The sequence below is a fragment of the Anser anser genome (assembly GCF_964211835.1).
Source record: "Anser anser genome assembly, chromosome: 1".
NCBI classification, from domain to species: Eukaryota; Metazoa; Chordata; class Aves; order Anseriformes; family Anatidae; genus Anser; species Anser anser.
Window position 1 is genome coordinate 120,964,796 of NC_139720.1, and position 21,887 is coordinate 120,986,682.

A 21,887-nucleotide genomic window follows, 5' to 3' on the forward strand; every position below is an offset into this window, starting at 1 on the left:
TCCTCTCCATAATTTTACCAGGCACTGACATGAGACTGACAGGCCTGTAATTGCTAGGGAGTACATAAATGTACTCCATTTATGTCTCCATGAACTTAATTCTTTCTTAATCTCGCCAAAAGCTGAGCATTCATATATTGCAGAGTTGGTGCCTTTGTAAAAAACTGCAGTTTCTCTGTAGAGTTTGTAAGGATATGTGAAAAAACACACATACATGTTTAAACATGCCACTCTGGGGAAAAAGTACAGTAACAGAATGATGGGAAAAGCATTTCTCCCCTCTGCTCATTTGAGCAATTTCTGGCAGTCTAACTAATGAATTCATGGGAAACTACATCTTGAGCTACCTCGTTCCCTAGCAGCTAGAGGGAGGAAGGAAGAACGGAGTTGAAAGGAAGGGCCACACAAAAAGAACTGGTCTGTGACAAAACGCAAATCTCCAACCATCTTGTCTAAAGGCTCCACAGCAAAGAAAGCTGGAGCGATAAGCAGGCTTGTGTCCATACGGTGAACATCAAGAGAGATTAAGAAACTAAACCAGCAATCATTCTTAAAAAAAAAATAAAAATCCAAAAAAGTTAGTTTTATACATCATGTAGGAATAATAAACAGCAAAAAGTTCATAATTTTTGTATTTTTCTTTTTGTTTGTTTTTCTAATTTGGGCTAGCTTTCTTTATCCTTTCCTTTAAACAAAAAAAAAAAAAAAAGAAGAAGAAATATAAAGCTTGTCCTTTTGTTACCTTGTATGGTTGACTGAGATTCCATGAACAAGACTGCAGGACAATTAGCAACACACACTGACAAATGTGTCATATTTCTTCCTATTCTTAACACACCTCAAGCTAAATCTCAGCCTTTACCTTTTATGCATTCCCACCTCTAGCATAGATAAAATGGGTATCCTTGGACACTGTTCGTGAACTCAAAGATCCCAGTACGTGATACAAAATGCCAACATTATCCCTGTAATGGGAAAATAACAATGCATGTGCCCACCTTAAAAAACTAACAAGGTTACACCAATGTGTGGAGGGAGAATAGTTATTCTTCTGAATCCAAGTATTCTTTTCCTTGATCTTTAGGTACATTGGCAGTAAAGGGACAAATGATTGGGAAAACAAACAGTCAAAACAAACAAACAAACAGATGTCCTCTGATGCTAGAACTTATGCAAATGCAATTTCTGAATTGCATTCAGAAAACGAATCCACAAATGAAACAACACATATTCAGTAGAAATATTTGACATATTTGACTTCTTTCCCCACAGACTCTGTTCTGTGGCATTTACAATGGCCTTTATATATGCTAAATGCAATATCCTTAGGAAATCTACTCATTTTCCACTTTCATAAGTAGTAAACAACTGCTACATATGGAGGTTGCTGAGCCTCACTTTAGTCCATCACTAAGAATTACATTTGTTTCACATCTCTTATTGGTGCAGTAAGACACTGGAAAAGCTCAGATTTACTGACATGATGGACCTCGACAAAAACGCATTAATGTGTTTAGGAGAGGAATCAGTGAAGGATGCAGGGAAAACTCAATACAAAGTTCATGTATTAGCTTTGGGTAAACACAGACAACAATACCCTAATGCTGAGATGCAATTCCTGTTCAGTGTCACCTTTCATTCGCATTTTTGCTCACACATGATACAGGCAGATTTAAGTGTCTTTACCTTCTTGAAATATTTCCTTTAACCTCAAATGCTCATTGTTAGAATACCTATGCAGTACTTTAAATTCTTATATTTAATAAAAAAAGATGCAGACAGAACCTACTTTTCATTAACAACATTACTTCAATGTGACATAATAATGTAGATAGCCATTTGATGGACAAGCAAAATACAGGAAAAAATTCTGTACAACGCAGAAGGCTCAAAGGCATACAACAAGCAGAGAAAAGGCAAAAATAAGAGAGAGGGAATAACTAGTAAAACACACTTAAAGAAAGTCACAAAGAACCTGTAAAACTGACCTGCTCTAGCAGGGAGCAGCAGCTTTGCCATTCAAAACTTCTCCATTAGCATAGCATGCAGGGACACTAACAATCATTTCAGGGTGAATACAAAGAAACAAGAGCATTGAGATCTGAGATTACCTCAAACCTACAGCAGAGGAAAAGATGTACTCTGCTTAAGAAAAAGGTTGAAGGGAAATCTACAGAAATGGACAAAACCCAATGCACAGACAGAATACAACCTACAGTACGCAGATGGAAGGTTCTCTAAATGCAGGTCCTCAGTTAACGGGCTAAACTGAGAAAGCTCTTCAGCACCTGCAACACTCATATCAATATTCAAAGGAAAGAAAAATAATTCTGCCTACAAAATCAATGGGGCCAGCAATGATTGGAGACAGTGAGTCACAGTCAACCTCAGGGAAGTGGGTGGTGTTAGACCAATACCAAAAAAGCTACATTTGCTCAGGTCTGATTTGGTGCAAAGTGCCACACATCTCTGTTGCATCTGTTTCTTTGAATTACACAAATTAGAAGGGAAAACAGTCTGGACATGGCCAGATCTAAGATACCAAAATGCTCTGCAATGGCAATTCTCTCAGCTCTTTCTCCTCCCCAGGTAAGCCAAGCTTGGGTTCAGCCAACACCATCTCTTTGGGATCGAGAATTGAAATGAGCATTCCCTGGGTGTTACCTGCATGGAGACTAATGCAGATACAGCCTAGAAAGGACAGCTCATTGATTAATGTCATGGACCATATTTTCTCTTCCCTTTTAGCATAAGACTCCTCAGGTCTCTTCATCCTCCTGAACTCTCTCATCTTCTCCTTCATGTTTGTTGCAGCTTACTGGTACTCTATGTGCTCACCAGAGCTATTCTTAGCACAAGGCATGAAGAACAGTGGCCAGAGAGGGCTCTGTGACTTTAGTGAAGATGCTACGAGTTGCTCACATCCTGAGTGTCAGACCCCAGAAATGTGAAACACAGCAGGTATTTATAAGCATGTTAAAGGCTATTTTTATCAACCATTTTCTTTCCCAGCAAATAACAGACTGTAAAAAGGGCTACAGAGGGCTTGTTACACCAATTTTGTTGCATTTCAAGCACCCGTAACAACCTGAAAATGCAACCATCCTTTCAAGACCAACACTAAGCTGCAACAGTTAGATAACCATGAGACTCAAACAGATGATTTGCATTATATAGTTTGTGGGCATGACCAAAAAAAAAAAAAAAGGGTATGGCAGAAAAAAATACAATTATTTCAGGAAATAGAAAAGTTGTCACCAATTCCCCTCCCCCCCCAACATCTCCGTCCTCACTGTAAAGAGAATACTTTTTGAGATGGGGGTGGCATAGCAATCATGTTGTGGAGAATGGGAGAAGCTAGGCTGGGGGTGGGCAGAAATGGCATGCATGCAAATGCACAAACAATTATTTGTGTCCCAAGAACCTTAACATTCAGAAAGTGAAATGAGATGAACGATCACATCACAGCCTTGTTCTCTTCATTTCAAGTGAATTAAGATTAAGTGCTCCTCTGCAAAACTGAGTAGTCACATACTGCAAACATCTATGGTTTGCCTTCCCAAATATCAGCTTGGTAGTAACTTGAATGTGTGGAGAAATCTGCAGATGAGTACACAACATGGTGCTTGCTTTCCACGTGCTCTGCAGAACAGCATCTTAGCTTTGAACAGCCTTAAAAATATAATAGTCAGAAAAACTATCTTAAAGTTAAAGGATGCTTCTCAAGTGCAGGATGAAAAGTGATCAGCTATAAATTGTTAGGAAAACTAAAATATAAAACAGAATGCTGCTAAGTGGTATGATGTTAAACTCCATTTTGGAAGAAGAATGGTCTTATGTGAGATGAAAAAGCATCTGTTTTCTACTCAGGATCTTACTCTTGATAATGCACTTGTCAGATGTCCTTGTTTCCTTGAATAACGAGAGGCCACTATGTCATCAATATCTTCTTCTGTTTCATCCAGGTAATCCTAAATGACAAAAAAAAACAACAGGGAATTCAGTCATTGTGTTCTGCTCTATATTTGGTCAACCAAATTGGTTTTGTTTCACGTATTTTCTGCTTCAGGAAGATGGTACATGATGCATTCAAAATTCCAATCTCTAGAGGAATTTTGATTTACATTTTCCACATCTTTGCACATAGCAGAAGGGGAAAAGAGGTCACCAGGATTTCAGGTTTCAATTGCTTAAGAACTGAAAAAAAATGTAACACACGTTTCCTGACTTCTTCTGTAGACATATAACTCTGTATGTCCAATAACTGTATAAATAAACAAAATCCACTTCCACACCTGCTAACAATCCCCTTCAAATTACCTTATTTTACTTAGTACTGTTTGCATTCAGGAGTTTGGGTTTGGAAATGTTAAGAGGGACGTAGTCAGCATTTTTCAAATCTTAATAAAAGGAACCAGTAAATTAAGCTCTGATGTCACTCAGGGGATCACTGATACTGGTTTACCTGAAGCCATTTGTAGTCAGAAGCCACCACCAATAGATGACTGATGTGGTTACAATCCAGGTTCCGTGTTTTTATTGGATGTATTTTTACAATCCAGTGATCCAGCTTTCAGATTATTGTCTACATTTATATCAGTCACACTCTCACACACTAACAGACAAGCTTACAGTTAGTATTACACTTGCACCCTTCCACGTCATCTTTGGTGACAGATGACAACTCTACAAACACAATCACAAACACGGACATGCTTTCTAACAGACAAGGCTGAAAGTCCCAGGTTATTGTCAAATCACACGGAAAGAAACTTGTCCTGACATCATACACACTGAATATATTTGAGGTGTAAACAGCAAAAACAACAACAACAAAAAAAACAGATGCGTATATTTTTATAATTATTACATTTCTGTATTATTTCAATAATAAAAACTGCAGAAAAAACAGTAACTGCACACCTTCATATATATGCTTGAATTTTAATAGCACTGAATTCTAACGCCTCTCGTTTATATTCAGGGAAAAAAAATATTTTCATTTCTAAAACACAGCAATAAAGTAAAACCCAACATGAAACTTAAAATCCAACTGATAGTCCTAATAGGACTGTTAACTTGAAGTTACAAGAAAAAAATCAGACAGCTATCATCCTATTGAAAGTAGCTTGGAAATTCTGGGTTTCCTTAAGCCTTGTGGCAGGTATTTTGAGGACTGCTTTCAGTTTTAATTGAAATTGAATGTTCAAACCCCTTATATCTGCTTTGCAGCTATGAAGTCCCATGTGGTGACCTACCTCACTATTGCTCACTCATTCTCTCCCTCCCTTAAACTAAGCAGAGATGTACTGTATTCGAAGTCAAGAGTCTCATACTTCTGTTCTAATCAGGAAAAACAGAACAGAAGAGAAATGCTGCAGGAAAGCTGAACTGTCACAATTTTTGTAAAGATCTGCAGACCATTTATTATTAGTATGGCTAAAACTAGCTGTTATTTCTCTTCTCCTTTCCTCCAGTGACTGTACTGAAATAAAACCAGCTGAAAGCAATGCAAAATTTTCTATTACTACTTTCCAATTGCAATTGTGAATATTTAATGTTGAGCAAGGGGAAGTGAGGACAAGCCATCAGTTTATTTGGGACCAAAATTTACATACTGAAGCAAAAATTCCTCTTAGCTTCATGTTTTTGCAATGAGCCTCCTCTGTTGGTCTCTTTCCTTTCTGCTCTGAATACGGCACCCCAAAGAACAAAGAAAAGTCATGGATACTTCATACTCTAAGGAAAAAGTCCATGGAGACGCAGCAAACTATTCTGGGGAGACAGATTGCCAAATCCTTCAAAAGTAAACAAATAAATCAAAACAAAAACAAAACAAAACAAAACTTCTACTCTCGTTATTGATTTTGTTCCTGCCAATACATCAGGAAGAAGCAATTCTGGTAATACATCCTAAATTTTTTCCTTTACACTGCTGTATACGTATATGTAGACTTAAACAATGCTACATTGATTGCTGTATAATTAAATACAGGACAAAAAAAAAGTAAGGTAACATCTTCAAGTTGGGGTGTTTCAGGTTTTGACACTCAAATACTGACGGCGCTTCACAAAGACAGCTAGCTGATCACCGATTTTTGTCTGCAAGCAGATATATAACATTAAGACAAATGGTTAACGTTTAACATAAGATCTTAAATCATTTTGCACTACAATGATTATGTTTCTCAGGAGGTGTTACAGAACAGCAGCGACATAATTGGTTAGTGTTATTAGCTTATAAAAGCTTATTAAAGTTAGAGTTGGTAGGACATTAATCTCAAGGTCTCCAGCGGGGGTTATAAAATGCACATTATCCAATTATTCCTAATAAAGCAGCTGAGCATGTAATGAACACTACTTGGTCAGAAATTCAGCACACACCTCTCTAGATAAGGTGCTCGCGCTTGAGCGCAGCCCTGCATTTAACTGGTTCCCTGTACTCCTTGAAAAACACCTCCCGCAGTATGCAGGTTCCTGGAGACTGTCCCTTTTCACTACCAAGAGCAGTGTCAGTTAAAGAAGGAAAATACCCATTCGGTCCTCCAGCTCGTCTCTCTGCAAATTTAAGGGGTTTTATTGATAAAACCGGGAGCAAACAAGCTAAAAGGCTTTTCCAACCCTTTCAGCTGACAAATTTCAGTAATCTGCTTCTCCTATTGACATGTGGCATCTCCCACACCACTGCTGCCAACTCCCATCACCCAGGAGTAAGAGGCTAAAGGATCTCAGCCACATCCACCAGCCAGCCAGGAGAAAGGAAGGCGTAACTTTTCCCAGACTGAAGGAGCTGTCATTACTTTCATCAGACATTCTCCTTTTTGTCTGTTATGTCGAGCACCACAACAGCTAAACTCCAGCAGGAATACAACCTTCATCTCAAAACGCAGTACCCACAGTGAATGCCAGAAGGTGTCTTGAAGGCAAGACACTGAAGGAGTCCCATGCATCAAGTTACCCAAAAAAACAACATGGTAACACTGAAGAAAAAAACTTCTTAGCAAAGAAGTTGGAGAGCTGCTGAGATGCAATCTGAAATTTCATGTGGAGTCAGCAAAAAAAACCACTGAATTCTGTTCGAAGAACAGAAAATCACTCTGCACTTGGCTTTTCTGATGTCCGCTTCAGAGAAATCCCTAAGTGATAACTATCACACCCTTAGAGCACAATTAGAGCAGGAAATCACAATTAGAGCAGGAAACCAATGTAAGATATTTAAAGTTTTTATTTTCTTATTGCATGCTTCTCTTCTTCCATCTTTTCCAACTTCTTAATCAAGAACACAACCTTTTACTAAATTACAACCCCAAACATTTATTTTTGAAAGTTTATTTCAACATAAATCTGACACATAGGAACGGCTTTTTTATTTCTTAAGTAATTAATCCAAAGAAAGCATTGCTGCAGGCAAATTCTCTGAGTGGTTACAAACAACAAAAAAAATAGATGGGAATCCCAAAATGTTTTTTTCTAGCAACTTCTAAGTATCAAATGCTACAAGAAAGGGAAACATCCCCCATGGCCAATGCCCCCTTGAAAAGAGCAGATGTTAGGGAAGTACTGTGACAACAGACAAAACATTACTGTTGCAGCAGGTAATTTTTGTTCCTCTTCTCTTTCCTTCTAAGTGAAACACACACATTTGGAAGCTTCAAAAAAAAACTATGATTAGATGAAGAAATATTTGAGTTACTCCCTTTTTCTCCTCATGCGTATTTAACAAGCTGGGACTTTTTTTTATGGCATTGATGCACATCTGCAACTTGTGTAGCCTGAATACGTGCATAATATGAGGGGGAAGTTGATCATCAGTTCAGGAAAGGCAGTCCATACAGAATACATAGAAAAAGGAATGGAGATGTATGGGAGAAAATGATAAACAGGAAGAAGAGATCAGCAACAGTGGTGGAAAAGAAGGAAGGAGCTTTGTCTGCTAAAAAAAAAAATTAGGGCAAAAAACAGAAACTGATGAAGATTAAAGCCTTTAAAGCATAGCATTTTTCAGCATCAGAATTAAAATTTAGGGAAGTATGAATTAACAGAACTTTGTAGCATCTATAACCTACTACATGAAATTTCTTTTCCAGACAGTTTTCATTCACTTAAACTCAAAAAACAGGAAATTAATAGCAGACTGTTATTCACTGAAATCATTCTACAGCCAACATACTAAAAAAATGAAGCCGTTTAAAAATTCATTAAATACCCCCCAAATTAGTTTTTTTTTTTTTCTTTCTATTACTTATAGTGATATAGTGCTGGTTTTCTAAGTCTGAACAAACAGGATTTCTGCTAGATAAACATTCACATATTTATAAACTCACCAGGTCCTCATCTAAGGCACTAGGTACAGATTTGCTTCTTATGCTCAGGGTATCCTCTTTTCCTTCAGAAAAAGATTCACTCAAATCTATCTCAGATCGGCTACGGTCTAGAAAAATAAAAATAATGAAAATGTTCATTATAACTTGTATTAAAAATTCTTTCTGTTTCACCTTGACACTCTTTTATAAGTGTTGTCTTAAATTTTCTTTTTAAGTAAAAAAAATCAAAACTGTATTTCTGCAAGTATCTGTCACAAACTCTATGGCAACTGAACATCAAGATGAAAAATGGAAAAACATATTTTATGATGCTACTCGGCCTTCTGGCCAACACTTTTTACCCTGCACTGTTGTCTGATGTAATTGTCTCTTATGGACAACACTACAAATCAAGCTTTTGACTTTGTCCGTTAGACCTATGAGCTTGGAATATTGCGAAACCTGCAGTCCAAGCATTTGTAGTGATGATCACATTTCATACCACCACCAAACTCCCTCCACCATCTCCTTCAGAATTAAGCACCTAGAGATACAGCTGGACATAGAAAGTGCTTCTGCCATCACTGGTGTTTGTTCCCTGTGCAGAAAAGGACAAAGTAAATAAGTCTCAAAACCCACACAAGTTTTTTCAGCCCTACAAGTCTCTCATCCCATAGTTAATGGCATAAGAATCATAGAATATCCCGAGTTGGAAGGGACCCATAAGGATCATCAAGCCCAACTCCTGGCACTGCACAGGTCTGCCCAAAAGTTTAGACGATGTGACTAAGTGCACAGTCCAATCGCAGAGAGATTTTACATGTCTTGTAGAAATATTTCCTTAGTCTTCCCCATTAAAATCTTTTGTGGCACTACTCAAGAAATTGAGAAAGAAAGTGAGGGAAAAGCATACTTTTAGATCCTGTAGGTAGGAATTGGTGAAATTTCAACTGTTCGCTCTCTACCTGGGCTATAGCTGACATGACAGGAAAGGTCACTGTCCTGAGCTTTATGTCCTTTAAGATCCTCCAGCAAGAAGACAATGAAGAGTCTGAGGCATGTTCCCAGGATGCCTGCAATTTTGCTCAGCATCTATCTGCTTTGGTAACGTGAGGCCAGTTCTTAATTACTAAGAAGCCCTTTAATTTATAAGGCAGCAGAAACAAGAGAATCAATCTTTTCAGAAAGAAAGTAGTAGTCGGGAAAGCCTCTGTCAGGAGTTGCATAATGCAACATTCTCAAAGAAACCCTGTTGCTTTCAAGTAGAAAAAATCTAAGGTGAAGAATGTAACTCCTTTGATTAGCTCTGTGGGATACGCCCCTAGGTTTCTGCTTTGGGATAAATTCAGCTGAAACCAAGTAAGCCCTGCTGTCCTTCACAGAGAAAGCTGTAAATGTGAACCCACCTTTTAGGCCTGTAAGAAGATGACTGAGTAAAAAGCAGAAGAGTGCAGGGCACTCCTGCCTCCTATTTCAGGTAGAAAAAGGAGGATCTCCATCCACTCTTGCAAAGTGGCTCTGACAGCACCTCCCTGTGCAAGCCTCATTTCCCTAACAGCCTCCAGTGAAATGAGGTAAATCACAGCCGAATCAATCGGTTCAGTGCATCATGTGTAAAAATGAAATGACATGAAGGCTGTAAGGGACTTGTTCTCTGACAGCTCATTGTTTCTCAAAGTGATCTGTTTCTGGGCAAAGTGGGTGTGAAACGTAATTGCAGAAGCATGGCAATATTTCATACAGATTGCACACAGGTAGTATTTTACACAGTTGACCACAAAGGGAATGATTTAACAAAGTGCAACCATGAATTAAATCTTGTAACAAGACTAAGAGTATGTGATTTACTCAAATACTAACTCTATGCTAACATTATCTTCAATTTTTTCAAACACAAAACCTAACAGAGTGGCATAATCTTCGTCAGTAAAAATGAAGAATTTGCAGAAGAAATATCAACAAGTATATGAAACATTTTATTGTACAATATGAATTAAAAACAGAAATTGCAGAGCCACAAGAATAGGAAATATCCTCAGATGATAAAAGGTGGTGGAAAAAAGGAACACTTAATACTTGCCTGATGACAAAGATACTCTAGAAACTGCAATGGAAGGTGTTCCAGATGCTTTCCTCCTATGCTGCTTCTTTACTAAATCTTCGGGTACACTTTCACTTGCTGGAATAACCATGCCATTTTCTAAGCCAGTGTTCTACCCAATAAAAAAATGCACATCCCATCAATACAAAAAGTGAATTTATTCACCATCAGTCTACAAAAGCATCATTTCTATTAATTCCCAGAACTCCAAAGCTCCTTTAGAACCCAGTCTATTACAGAATATATCTAGATTATGATCTAATCTGTGTTGCTTAGCACAGATCATGAATAAAATTTGTAGAAAGATGCAGTTCATGCATACTTTCTACGCTTGCAACAGAAAAATCAGAGCAATACATCAGAAGTGACAGAAGGAAAGTAAAACAAATCTTTTCAACGTTAACTTAGCCTAGAAACTAAAGAAAACAAAAAGAATAAAAATAACTATTGGCGTTATACTAGCATAGTAATTTCAGTCATGGTAAAACTAAGTGGACTTGAACTAATTAAATTATGCCAGCGTAACTCCTTAAATAAAGCTAATATGCTTGATATCATTATGGCTTTTTGCCTTCCTGTAAAGGAATAGCTAACAACATAATTGCATCTAAATTAAATGGATTTGTCTTTTTCAACCAGATCTAATGCATCTGAAATCAAGTCAACCCGTGTGCCAAGAAAAACATAAATAAAACAAGTATTAACATATTTACAGCTCCCAAAGCTGTCCTTCATATATACCAATTTGTTTTTAGGAAGGATAATATATTAGAAAAAGTATTTGGAAGCTGGAAAAAATGGATGTGCTCTTTCAATGAGGGTGTGAGCAAGAAGGCTCATCTACTCCTGTCCAAGCATTAATGATAAAAGGCATTACCTCTGACTATAAATTTGACTTTCCTTGTACACTTAGGTCATGGCAAATTGAACAACCCTCTAGAATGATCCTGATTTATTAGGAGCGGTGACTGAAAGAAATTCAGGGTGCCCCACCCAGTGCACAGCCAGGAACAGCTGCCTGGCAAACTGGCAGGCTGTCTGGGAATGAAGACGGCTTCTGCTTCTGGCTGAGGTGAGCCACATCCTTCTGCTTACTATGAATCAGCCAAGGTTGCTGACTCAGACATGGCTATCAACATCCTTAGAGACCTAACAGCCAGTAAGAGGAATTCCATCTTTCAGTTTGATAAAATATCTAGTGCACATTAGATGTTATGCCAAAATTTACACAGAGTCCAGTGTCCAAATCCAGAGAAATAGCTAAAATTGGTATGGCCTGATTTTCTACAAGTGCTGATCTTCTTCCTTTGGAAGTCAGTGGGAGCATGCTCGACCCTATGTGCTGGAAAGTCACATCCTTAGTCACAGCACTTACTCAAGACCCTGCAGTGCCAAAAATGCTTACTCCCATCCCTTGTGCTTCCCACTTGAAAATCTGTAACTTATTATATAATGCTAGACATTAGCAGCAATTTTTAGACATAAGAAAAATGTCTGCCAAACCACAAAACCGCATCACTGATAGAGCAAGACAAATTCTTTTCTGATAGATAACTTCACTGGACCCAACTGAATTAAGGAAGAAACAAAATCTTCTCTGTTGAGCTTGTCCCTCCTGAGCTACAAATTGATCTAACAGGGCAGATACCAGCCAGACCATCTTGCTTGGCGCCAGCTGTATAGCTGTATTTGGTGTCAGTCCTACATCAGTGAACTTACCCTGCTATAATCTGCAGTCATGCTGCGTGTGCTCAGTGCTGGAGACCTCGGGAGGGAAGGTATGGAAACACCGCTTCTGTTTGCAGGGCCCACAGCCCCTTTCAGATGGCCTGCAGCAGCTTCTGTATCGCTGCTGTTCAGCGAAAGAGTGCTCCCTCTGGGAAGGAGATAAGAGTAATAAAGCATTATTGCTTTTAGCAGACCATGCAATGAAACAGCGATTAAAACAGTTTACTAGAATTGCATTGCCCTGGATGAACTGTGATCCACTGCAAGGAAATGGTCACCTGGAAAGACAAACACAAGCAACGGTGAATTAATTACTTTATACCTACACCTATTTTCAGCACTTCTGCCAGACATGTAAATAGCCTGTGCAGGCATCTCTTGTCCAGGCTGCCCTCTGGGCTGCAGAAGCTGCATTCCTGCGTGTTCGTTTCATACTACATTCACATCCCAACAGTAGGTACAAGGCCTCCCGTGTGACACTTCCCACCAAGCTGCTCCTCATTCTGAAGGAAAACTACCAGACCATGACAGTTCTGGCCATGTCTGCAGCTGATGGTATTGCCTGCACTAACCCTACAGAGTCTAAATTCCTCAGCTGTACACCCTCCTTCCTCTACAGAAAAACAACTGTCCTCACTCCTGCCTAGAAGAGCACTGTCCTGTTTGTATTGTGATAACGACTCTTGACCTAAACTGGCTGATTATTTCAACTAGCTTGGAAAGCTGTATGACTCTCTTTGCCAGGTTTCTTGTTAGTCAATAGAAGTGACAAAAAAGAATCTATGATCAGCATACCAGAATCCATTTGCTGTCTAACACCATAACAGGCAGATTTTTTTTTCCATGGCACATTTTCTATTAGAAAATATCGATTACTCTGTGTGAACAATCAGTGCTAGAAAGGATAGGCTGCTGTTTTTTTTGTTTGTAAGTTTTGCCTCTTGAAAAAATGAACATTACTTTAAAATGTATTTTAATGTTTCCAGTGGAAGTTCTATTTTCATTTCAAATTTGATTTACAGCAAAAGTAGAACTTCCTGGCTAATCCACTTTTCTCTCTTTCTCTGCAAACATCAGTTCAGCCATTTTCATTTTTCTTTCTAATTTAGAGAACTCTCAAAGAGTCTTGCAAGACAGTAACAATTCTGCATAAACTCCTACTTACTACTTCAAACAATTACTGGTCAATAGCAACTGAGGCAGGAACTGCAGTCTTTACCACATGGAAAATACAGCATCAGAGGACGGGGGTACTGCAGTTTTGCTGGAAAAAAAATGCTATTGAAACTTAAAGCACATTTTCAGCAAAAATAAGCTTGCTTAATAAATATTTCAGATCTGCAAGCATCTTCATTGTGCTAGATGACATCTGAATTTCATGTTCACTTGGCTTACCCTGTCATATCATGTTTAGGGTAATTGCAGTGAAAATCTTCTCTACCACAATGGAAATTTTTATCAGAACTATTGCTGAACTGAGAAAATATGTTCAACTCTCACCACTACACTAAGCAGTGAACACAGATGCTGAATGTGCTGAATTCACGTCAGTAGAGTTACTGAAAAAAAAGGAATACAGAGGAAAACCCCAAACAGCAGGACTGTCTATTGATGTTGCACAACCATATTTTGTCCCTTAGTGAACATATACAGTAACCTTTTAAGCAATTGCTATTCAATTTATTGCATTAACAATAGTAGATTATGCATAATAAACACACTCCTACGCATGTACACTTCACATACATGCACTGCTACTTTTTAATCTGATGAATCAGTGATCAACAAACCCTAAAGAATGTGTTTTGGTTGAATTTTAATCCTATCTGCTCACATAAAGATGTGTTTTCAGTGCCGTGAAGTCAGAAAATCAAGGCTACTGACTGTCATCTGTATTTTGTCAAAGCTCCTGTATTTAGCTGCACACTAAATTAATTTCTAAACCTGCCAGTGCATGACAAGTAGCCAAAATGTTGAGAACATGAGTTTTATTGCATGTCACGCCGCTTTTGATGGATTGTTGTGACTTTCTGTTATGAAAGCTGCTGTTACAGATTTTTTCCTCACTCTGTAAACTAATGTAAATCAACAGAAGTGTTCAGAAGTCATACTGGACTGGGATAAAAAAGCTTTCAAAATGTGTTACAAGGGATTCTGTAGTTATCAGTCGGACTGAGCACTTGAGCATCAAATCTACTGTGCAGACCTCTCTAGTCTTTTGCTCTTGTTCCAGTCTGCTATTAGAGGGAGGCTCAACTTATTTGATGCACATATTAAGTAGACAACAAAAGAAAGAACCTGTTATAAGGTGACTATACCATGCATTTCCATGTGGTAGACAAGACCTCAGTATGATGGATGGGGCAGTGTGCTTGTGTAGACGAGTCTAAAATTCCTATACTATTCCTCCAAGAAGTATCCTGATAAAACCACCTAGTTCATTCAGTTCCAAAACCAGTAAACATCATTGCTGGATCAGAAATAAACCAGTCCAGGAGATGAACTCATGGCCCAAGCTTCCCTGTTCCCAGCTCAGTACAGCTTCGCTTAAATCAAAATGTTAGGAAAGAATAAAAATTCTCTCTTGGTCTCGCTGATGGTAGGTGAAATACTTCAGTTTTGGCAATGCTAAAAGATGAGGGCAATTACAAAAATCAAAAATGTGCAAGAAAATCTAAGACAGCTGCAGCGCCACAACATACTGTTATATTCCTTTAATTTGCAACTCAAAACAGTTAAAGAGGTTAGCCTGGGAAGGTTTGTTGTTATTTTTAATAATTACTACCCGGCTCTATAAATTAACAATGGAAGAACTAAAGCAAGCATCTTTGTGTATCTAATTAAGTATTTAACCACACTTATACAAGGTGGGAATTTTCATCCCTCTGCAAAAATCCAGATTGTAAAATTTCTAGGTGTGTGCACCTCAGCAATATATATAGGTCTACATTCTGTATAGATTATCCAACTGAACAAGAAGAAAGTGAGCCATTTTTTGCCTTCATTTTGGAAGTGGGACATGAGAGAAATACTGCATGTAGCATTTTATAATGCAGTTGACAGAGGCAATAACAGAGATTAGGCCCAGAAGAATGATAAATGGAATTCTATTTGAAATAACTGTGACAAAAATTTTAGAAAGAGAAGGGCAAACAGAGCCCTTGAAAAAGAAAATATAAATTATAATCAATTAACATGTCATTACAAAAGCAAAACTTTGGAACAAAGGGCCTCAGTTCTGTACCATGAGCACAGCTTGCTGAATTAAACAACAGAAAACAAAACCCAAGACACTGACAGCAATCAACATGCAAATGCAAAGCACGAAATAAATGCAAAGAAAAGTGGGATGGACAGAAGGTTTTTTTTTTATTATATTATTTTTTTTTTATTAGCACAAGCTCTGCTTCTCAGGTAGCGCTCATGCTGGGTATTCAAAGGCAAAGCAAGTCTGGGGACTGGCACATCCCCTTAGGTCAACCCCAGCATAAACTAACAGATTTCTGCTGCTTACCTCTCAGAACAAGGTGTTGACTTGCCACTGCACAGACTTTGGCTTTCAGCTTCTGGGCCTATGTTCCTTCCACTTTCATCTTTTGTATACGTAATTTCTCCTTTGGTAACTGCCCTAATTAGCTTCCTGATGAAAACAGGGAATAAAAAAATAATGTTTTACATGTCACAAGATCTTTCCCAGAAACTGCAAACTGGCTGAAATATCACAAAGTGCACTTTGTATTCATTTCACGTCTGAACAATGAGCAACTCTGGATATAATGGTCAATAAAGTACCCAATCTAGATATCAAGCCGATTCCTACAAACAAAAGCAATATCATATTTACAATAAACTACTTTAAGACACAGGACATCAAAACATGGTGACTTCCAGCCTTGAACCAAAAGTATCTTTTGTGAAAATTCTCATATTTTTACAGTATATACACATCAAAGGATTTTTGATCAAATGTGCGTATTTTCTTGTAGGAAATTACGCTATGTGTATTTTCCCTTAAAGATCTCTTTGTGGTTCCTACGATTACGCACAGCAATGCCCCAAACACACTACTTTCCAGAAATATAACATCACCCCCTTACACTGCACTATGTGGTCTAAAAAGCCAGAAATGAAATGAGGTGTTGCAAAATAACACTATGTTTCACAGACTTACAAACAACAACAGTGTGGTAGGGTTTCTCATGACACTATATCTCAGAAGGAGTTGGCCACAAACTGGCTTCGCTAAAGCAAATCCACTCACATGATATATGAGCATGGAACTTGAGTGAGGAAGAAGGAGCAAGGAAGGAAGAGAAGTAATTAGTTACTTCTAAGAGAAGCGGCCCATATCTTGTAGGATTACTTTTATAGGGAATGTCACCACTGCAAAACATTTCAGGCTGCAAACTAAAAAAAAAATGCTGAAAACCACTAAAATAAATAGCAGACAATAAAAAATACTTTGTTTCTCATAGGTAAATACGAATAAAAGATCTGTACAATGGATTTAAATTAAAAGAGGATTAGAAAAGTAAATTTTAATGCACTCTCACTATAGCTACCAATTAGCATGATTTAGAGCAACATCAAGGTTCCACTACAGTAGATTCCCTAAACCAGTTCCTTCTTCACCTTCACTTGAGAAGGCAGAGGTTTTCTGATGCTCTTTTTCCCACTATTAAAGAGAGAAAAATTACTTGTGCAGATTTCCTAAATGACTAGAGCAAGGAACTCCATACCCAGAACTCCTCAAAAAATCAAAAAGGTGTAGAAAGCTACCTACCTACTCTATGTCTGGTAGGATCCAGAGCTCCAGCCATGACAGAAGCATTCATCCGATCTTTCTTTCCACTCACCCAAAAGCCTCAAGTTATGTCCAGACACCACCCACACAACCATATATTCACTGCATCTGTCCCTGTGCATATATTCACTGCATCTGTTATGTCCTCTAAGGGCATACCCAAACTGGGGTTACACACATCGCAGTCTGTAAAATGTCCAGCAACATATCTGCTTATTCAAAATAAAGGAGCACTGCTTGATTTTTAGACTAAATTTGCACATATGGAAGCCAAAGGAAAACGTGACTTGTAAACCAAATCAATCAGTCAAAACAGGCCTTCCGAATACTGTTTCTTGCATTTGCTTCCTCAGCAAAACTGCTTTTATAGACCCACTGTTACTTCAAAGTATAAACAGGAAAAATCCCAGAGTAAAATTGCCTTCTTTCTGCTACCTCTATAACTGAAGGGTAATTACGGCTGCATTTCCTAGGAGACAGCACTTTACTTATAGTAAGCAGATTTTAAATGAAGATTGTTTCTAACTGCAAAATTTGGGACTGATGTGGAATGCTGGAGAGACTCAAAAGAAAATCCATCCAATATATGCAGCTGTTATCTGATTTATCAGTTGTTTTTTTTTTTAAAAAAAAGGCTTTACCCTATCTTTCTAGGTCCGCCAAAGACTGATTTATGCCCAGTTACGGAGGAGGTTGATATATCTGGCCCTTTTTCTTCATTCTCTTGGGGTTGATCTGTGAATGTTCTTTCTTCATCCTTACTGGAAACTGTATCTTCAGTGGAGGGGGAAAGAAAAAATAAAATCAATGTTTGCACAAATAAAGGCAGCACATGTCAAACAACCTGCAAAAATAGGCTTTCCATTTTTCAATACTAAATAAAACCATATTATAAACCATCATACAAAAACAGCTGGAGAGGGCTTTGGTTTCCCTTTTTAATAAAGGAAAATTAAATTTTAAGTAGTTTGAAATGTTTTTCCACTATCAGCTTTACTGTTGAACTATGCTTCTGAATTTACCACTGACAACATAGTTAAAAACCAAAGGACTCAAAATACAATTTTGCAGTGTAAAGCATTTTCTGTGTTAAATGAAAGAATGTTTTCTTAATTAAAATGTATGTTCATCTGGAAACAAAATGTGGGAAAAAATGGATTATTTTTTCCAAATATGTACATCAAATGTAAACATATAGTAAAAAGTCACAAAATACCCGACAGGTTGCACAGTATCAAAAAAACAAGAACATTAGACACATGCCAGTTTGACAGTTTCTGAAGAACACTGATAATGGAAAGATGAGCATTTTGCCAATCAGTATATTTGCACCAGAATATTTTCCAAGAGCAGTAAACCTGTCCTTCCCCTAAAAACTTCCAGTAACTACCACATTCCTACTGAAACTGATGAATGATACCTCTGACAATAGACTACCTAAATACCAGCTTCTGTGTTCAGAGTGAAGTAGTTACATGAAGAGAAAAGCATCAGGATTCAGAAAAAACTCCCATTTATTAAAGTAGGCAAGGTACCACAGCAGCTCACAGCCATGGTATGCTTGCTTCACTAAGAACCATTCACTAAGAACCAAAAAGACTTTTTTCTGTTCCTTAATTTGCAGGTGCAATTTATTGGAGATATCTCGGTAAAAGGTATCTCTTCATTCTTACTTGGCTTTCCAAGTAGTCTGGATGTAGCCCATGCTGCAGCATACAGCACAGGAGTTAACATTTATCTTTCCTATTCGGAGTTAAAAAAAGAAAAATGGAATCATACTTTTTACATATCACCATTACAAATAAGAGAGGCAAAGACAAAAAACGGTTGGTTTTAGATCTTTGCATACAGCCAAGCTTCCTGGCAAGAACTGAGAACGAACGTTTAGAGCCCCTGCTTCTGGCTTTGCAGCTGGACAATGATGTCCACCTGTTAGGAGTGTTACATTTTGAGCAGCCCTCTAGCCCCACTGAGATACTTCTTCATTCATCTATAGCTTACCTCTCCTATATACTAATAATTCACAAACCAGTGCATAGTAATACCCAAACGTGAAATTAAGATTAAAATATTTATTATACCTTCTACAGCGAAGAATGAAATATAACACAAGTACGACACTCTGAAAACAACGTTTGAATGTATTAAACATACACGACAAATCTCTCTCTCGAGGTCCCTACCTGGGGATTTGCGTAGGATAGACTGTCTGACAACATCGGTTCCAAGATTTGACTGTCTGAAGCGCTTGGCTCTCTCTTCAAAAAACCATTCTCCTGTCACAATCCTTAGCTGTCTATATGGGGAGAAAAAATAAATAAGCCAGGGAGACGTGCACATTAACAAACTTGGCCAACCAAAACTGTTGCTTAAACCCACGTTTCATCATTCACCCATTATGCTCACAAATTCTGGACATCATTTGCACAGTTCAAAATAAGAAGTAAAAAGACTGAGAAGCTCGAGATAGGAGGACAGGTAGCAGAAAAAATAAAATCCTTTTGCTTTGTGAATTAAAAGTAATTTTCATCACATGGAAATTTACTTAGTAAAAAGTGTTTCAACCACATTTACCAGATTTCCATAGAAAAGATGAAAAGATAGAAAAGATAATACATGCTATCTCCCTTGTCCTTTGGATAGGGAGCTACTTAACTTCGCGGTTTTCAGCATCTCAAAAAATGTAAGAGCTGTAGAAACAACCACAATGTATAGAGCAAAAAAAATAAAAACCACAACCTGCCACCCAAGTCAACAGTTCATTGACCCACTCTGGTTATATAGAGTTTGCTGCAAGCTCCTCCGTATTTTTCGTGCCCTACTGCAAGTTTCACATGCTGCCACAGTATATGCAGTTTCTTCAGATGACAGCATTGTTATGAATTAGCTACATGTCTGAGCTTCAGAGCAATGAAATTTTGTCTTTGCTACTGTTTTGGATAACGCTGATTCTACTGGAGGTAACCGGAAATTTCTGAAATTCTTCTGCCTATATTCACAGAAAAAATCTGGTATTGTCATTGCTGATTTCCATAGGTATGTTTTTGAAGCTAATTGCTAGCCTTTCCCTGAATGAGTTTCATTATGCTAAAGCATCACTACTTCTATTGTCCCACTGTGTACAATTGATAGCAAAAAGCTACTACTCATGAATACTAAAAAACAAAACAAAAAAAACACACACACACAAAAAAAAAACATCTTTAGCTCCAGGCATGTTCCTGATTACTTTATGCTCAGTAAGAAAAATTAGTTACAAACCTATACCAGAAAAGAAATCATCTAGTCTTCTGGGCATTAAAATTACTGCTGATGGATTTAGAGCACTGATCAATATCTCCTCTATTAAATTACTTGCTCGAATGAAGAGTTTGACTTGGGAAAATACTAAAAATTACAGAATAGGATTCTGCCACTGCTAAAAAACTACCATTATATCCTCAGTTCTTCCTCACCTATTAATGAATTATGCACCTTCGCATTCCTCTAAAAAAAAAAATCAAAATACAAAATGTGCACACAAATGAGATAATAGAAGATTGTCTTATCTCATTGTTGCAGACTTGTAATGACAAAAAGCCATATAATTTGTCATCATCACAATCAGACAGTCATTATGTTAGGCATTAAATAAAATCTCTACATTTCCACTCAGAAATTTTTTAAGACTTTTTTTTTTTTTTGAGATACAAACACTGGAAAGGATTCATTGCATTAGAACCTATGCAGTATGAGAAACAGTTTTTTGTTGAATGTGTATTTTCACAATTCATTTACACCATGCACTTCCCTGTGCAGTTATTTTTATGCCAAGGTTTACAGCAAGTTTATTGCTTTATATCCCAACATAAATCTGTCATACCCGTGACTGTGACATCATTCTACTACAATATAAGTGACAGTTTACATGGTCTAAATGGTTCATTCATTTTTCCTCAGTTACTGCCAGGTTTGACCACAAAGCTCCCCAAGTGCCGTTCTCCCCTTGGATACGGATCTTATTTATGTCTCATATCTCACTAGCAGTGCTCAACTTGACAAAGAGTATTCCCCACCCCCTTATCCAGGCAAGCGTCTTCACCCTTCTCCATACTCAGAACAACCTATGATCAGGGTTTTTGCAGCATGGGAGTCTGCCGCACATAAAGCCACAGGCTTTTACAAACAGAAACTTGCAATTATTTCCACACCCAGCCCTGAATGGTCCCACCAACCCAGAAGGAATGACTGTGGAGGACTTTCGCTTTCTCTTGCCACCCCCCTGTAAGAGTAATGACCGACCCCACAACTGCCTTCCTGGCAACCTCCAAAAGGCACACCAGAGAGAGGTTAGCCTATTTGGGCAACAACAGTTGATTCCTGTGTTTTCTGGCAAAGGATAAATCAGCCATCTACTCTCAGTAATCTCCCTCTGCAGGCTGTAGCCCACTGCCATCAAATAGCCTCTAATTACGCAGCTGCTGCCCTCTTCTTCCTTAGCCAAGGAAGCTCAAGGCCATTGCTGCCTGTTGTGGCAAACACAAACAGGTCCCTCAAGAAGATGAAGGTGTGAGCCACCCCCTTTGCAGGTCCAAGTGGGCATTAGAGGCTGTGACAGCCAGTACCATGATGGAGCTGGACTATGTGCCGGTTCAGCTAATGATGGTAAATTGAATTACTAACCTCCTTCATCAGGCTGATCTTATTAAGCAGTCAATACTGCACTCTGAATAGAGATGTTCTCCTCCAGATTGCCAGCTCCTTGGCAGGGCTGCCCTGAGGAGGCCTGCACTCCTTCTGCTTCAACCCCACCAGCACAACCAGGTCTGAGGCACAACACAGCTGTGGCATGAAACAGCAAATAAAGGGAGAATTGCCTTTGATAAGAGCTTTACCCAACTTTGTTACCCACAGTGAAGGGGAAAAAAACACATCAATAGCCATCCACTGTGTCACCCAGAGCAAGCCTAGA

General features: G+C 38.2%; 1 protein-coding gene across 7 annotated transcripts in view; it reads right to left on the bottom strand.

The window, feature by feature from the left end:
* SYTL5 (synaptotagmin like 5) overlaps window positions 1-21,887 on the bottom strand; it is a 91,637-nt gene that overhangs the window by 20,438 nt on the left and 49,312 nt on the right. For all 7 annotated transcript variants that reach the window (XM_083808112.1, XM_083808109.1, XM_083808111.1 and 4 more), the window contains 7 exons: window positions 19,120-19,232; window positions 17,578-17,710; window positions 15,647-15,772; window positions 12,124-12,280; window positions 10,384-10,516; window positions 8,325-8,431; window positions 3,879-3,971 (listed from right to left, as the gene is read on the bottom strand). In XM_083808112.1, the coding sequence (XP_083664238.1) occupies window positions 3,879-3,971; window positions 8,325-8,431; window positions 10,384-10,516; window positions 12,124-12,280; window positions 15,647-15,772; window positions 17,578-17,710; window positions 19,120-19,232 (862 nt within the window). The remainder of the gene's footprint in view (window positions 1-3,878; window positions 3,972-8,324; window positions 8,432-10,383; window positions 10,517-12,123; window positions 12,281-15,646; window positions 15,773-17,577; window positions 17,711-19,119; window positions 19,233-21,887) is intronic.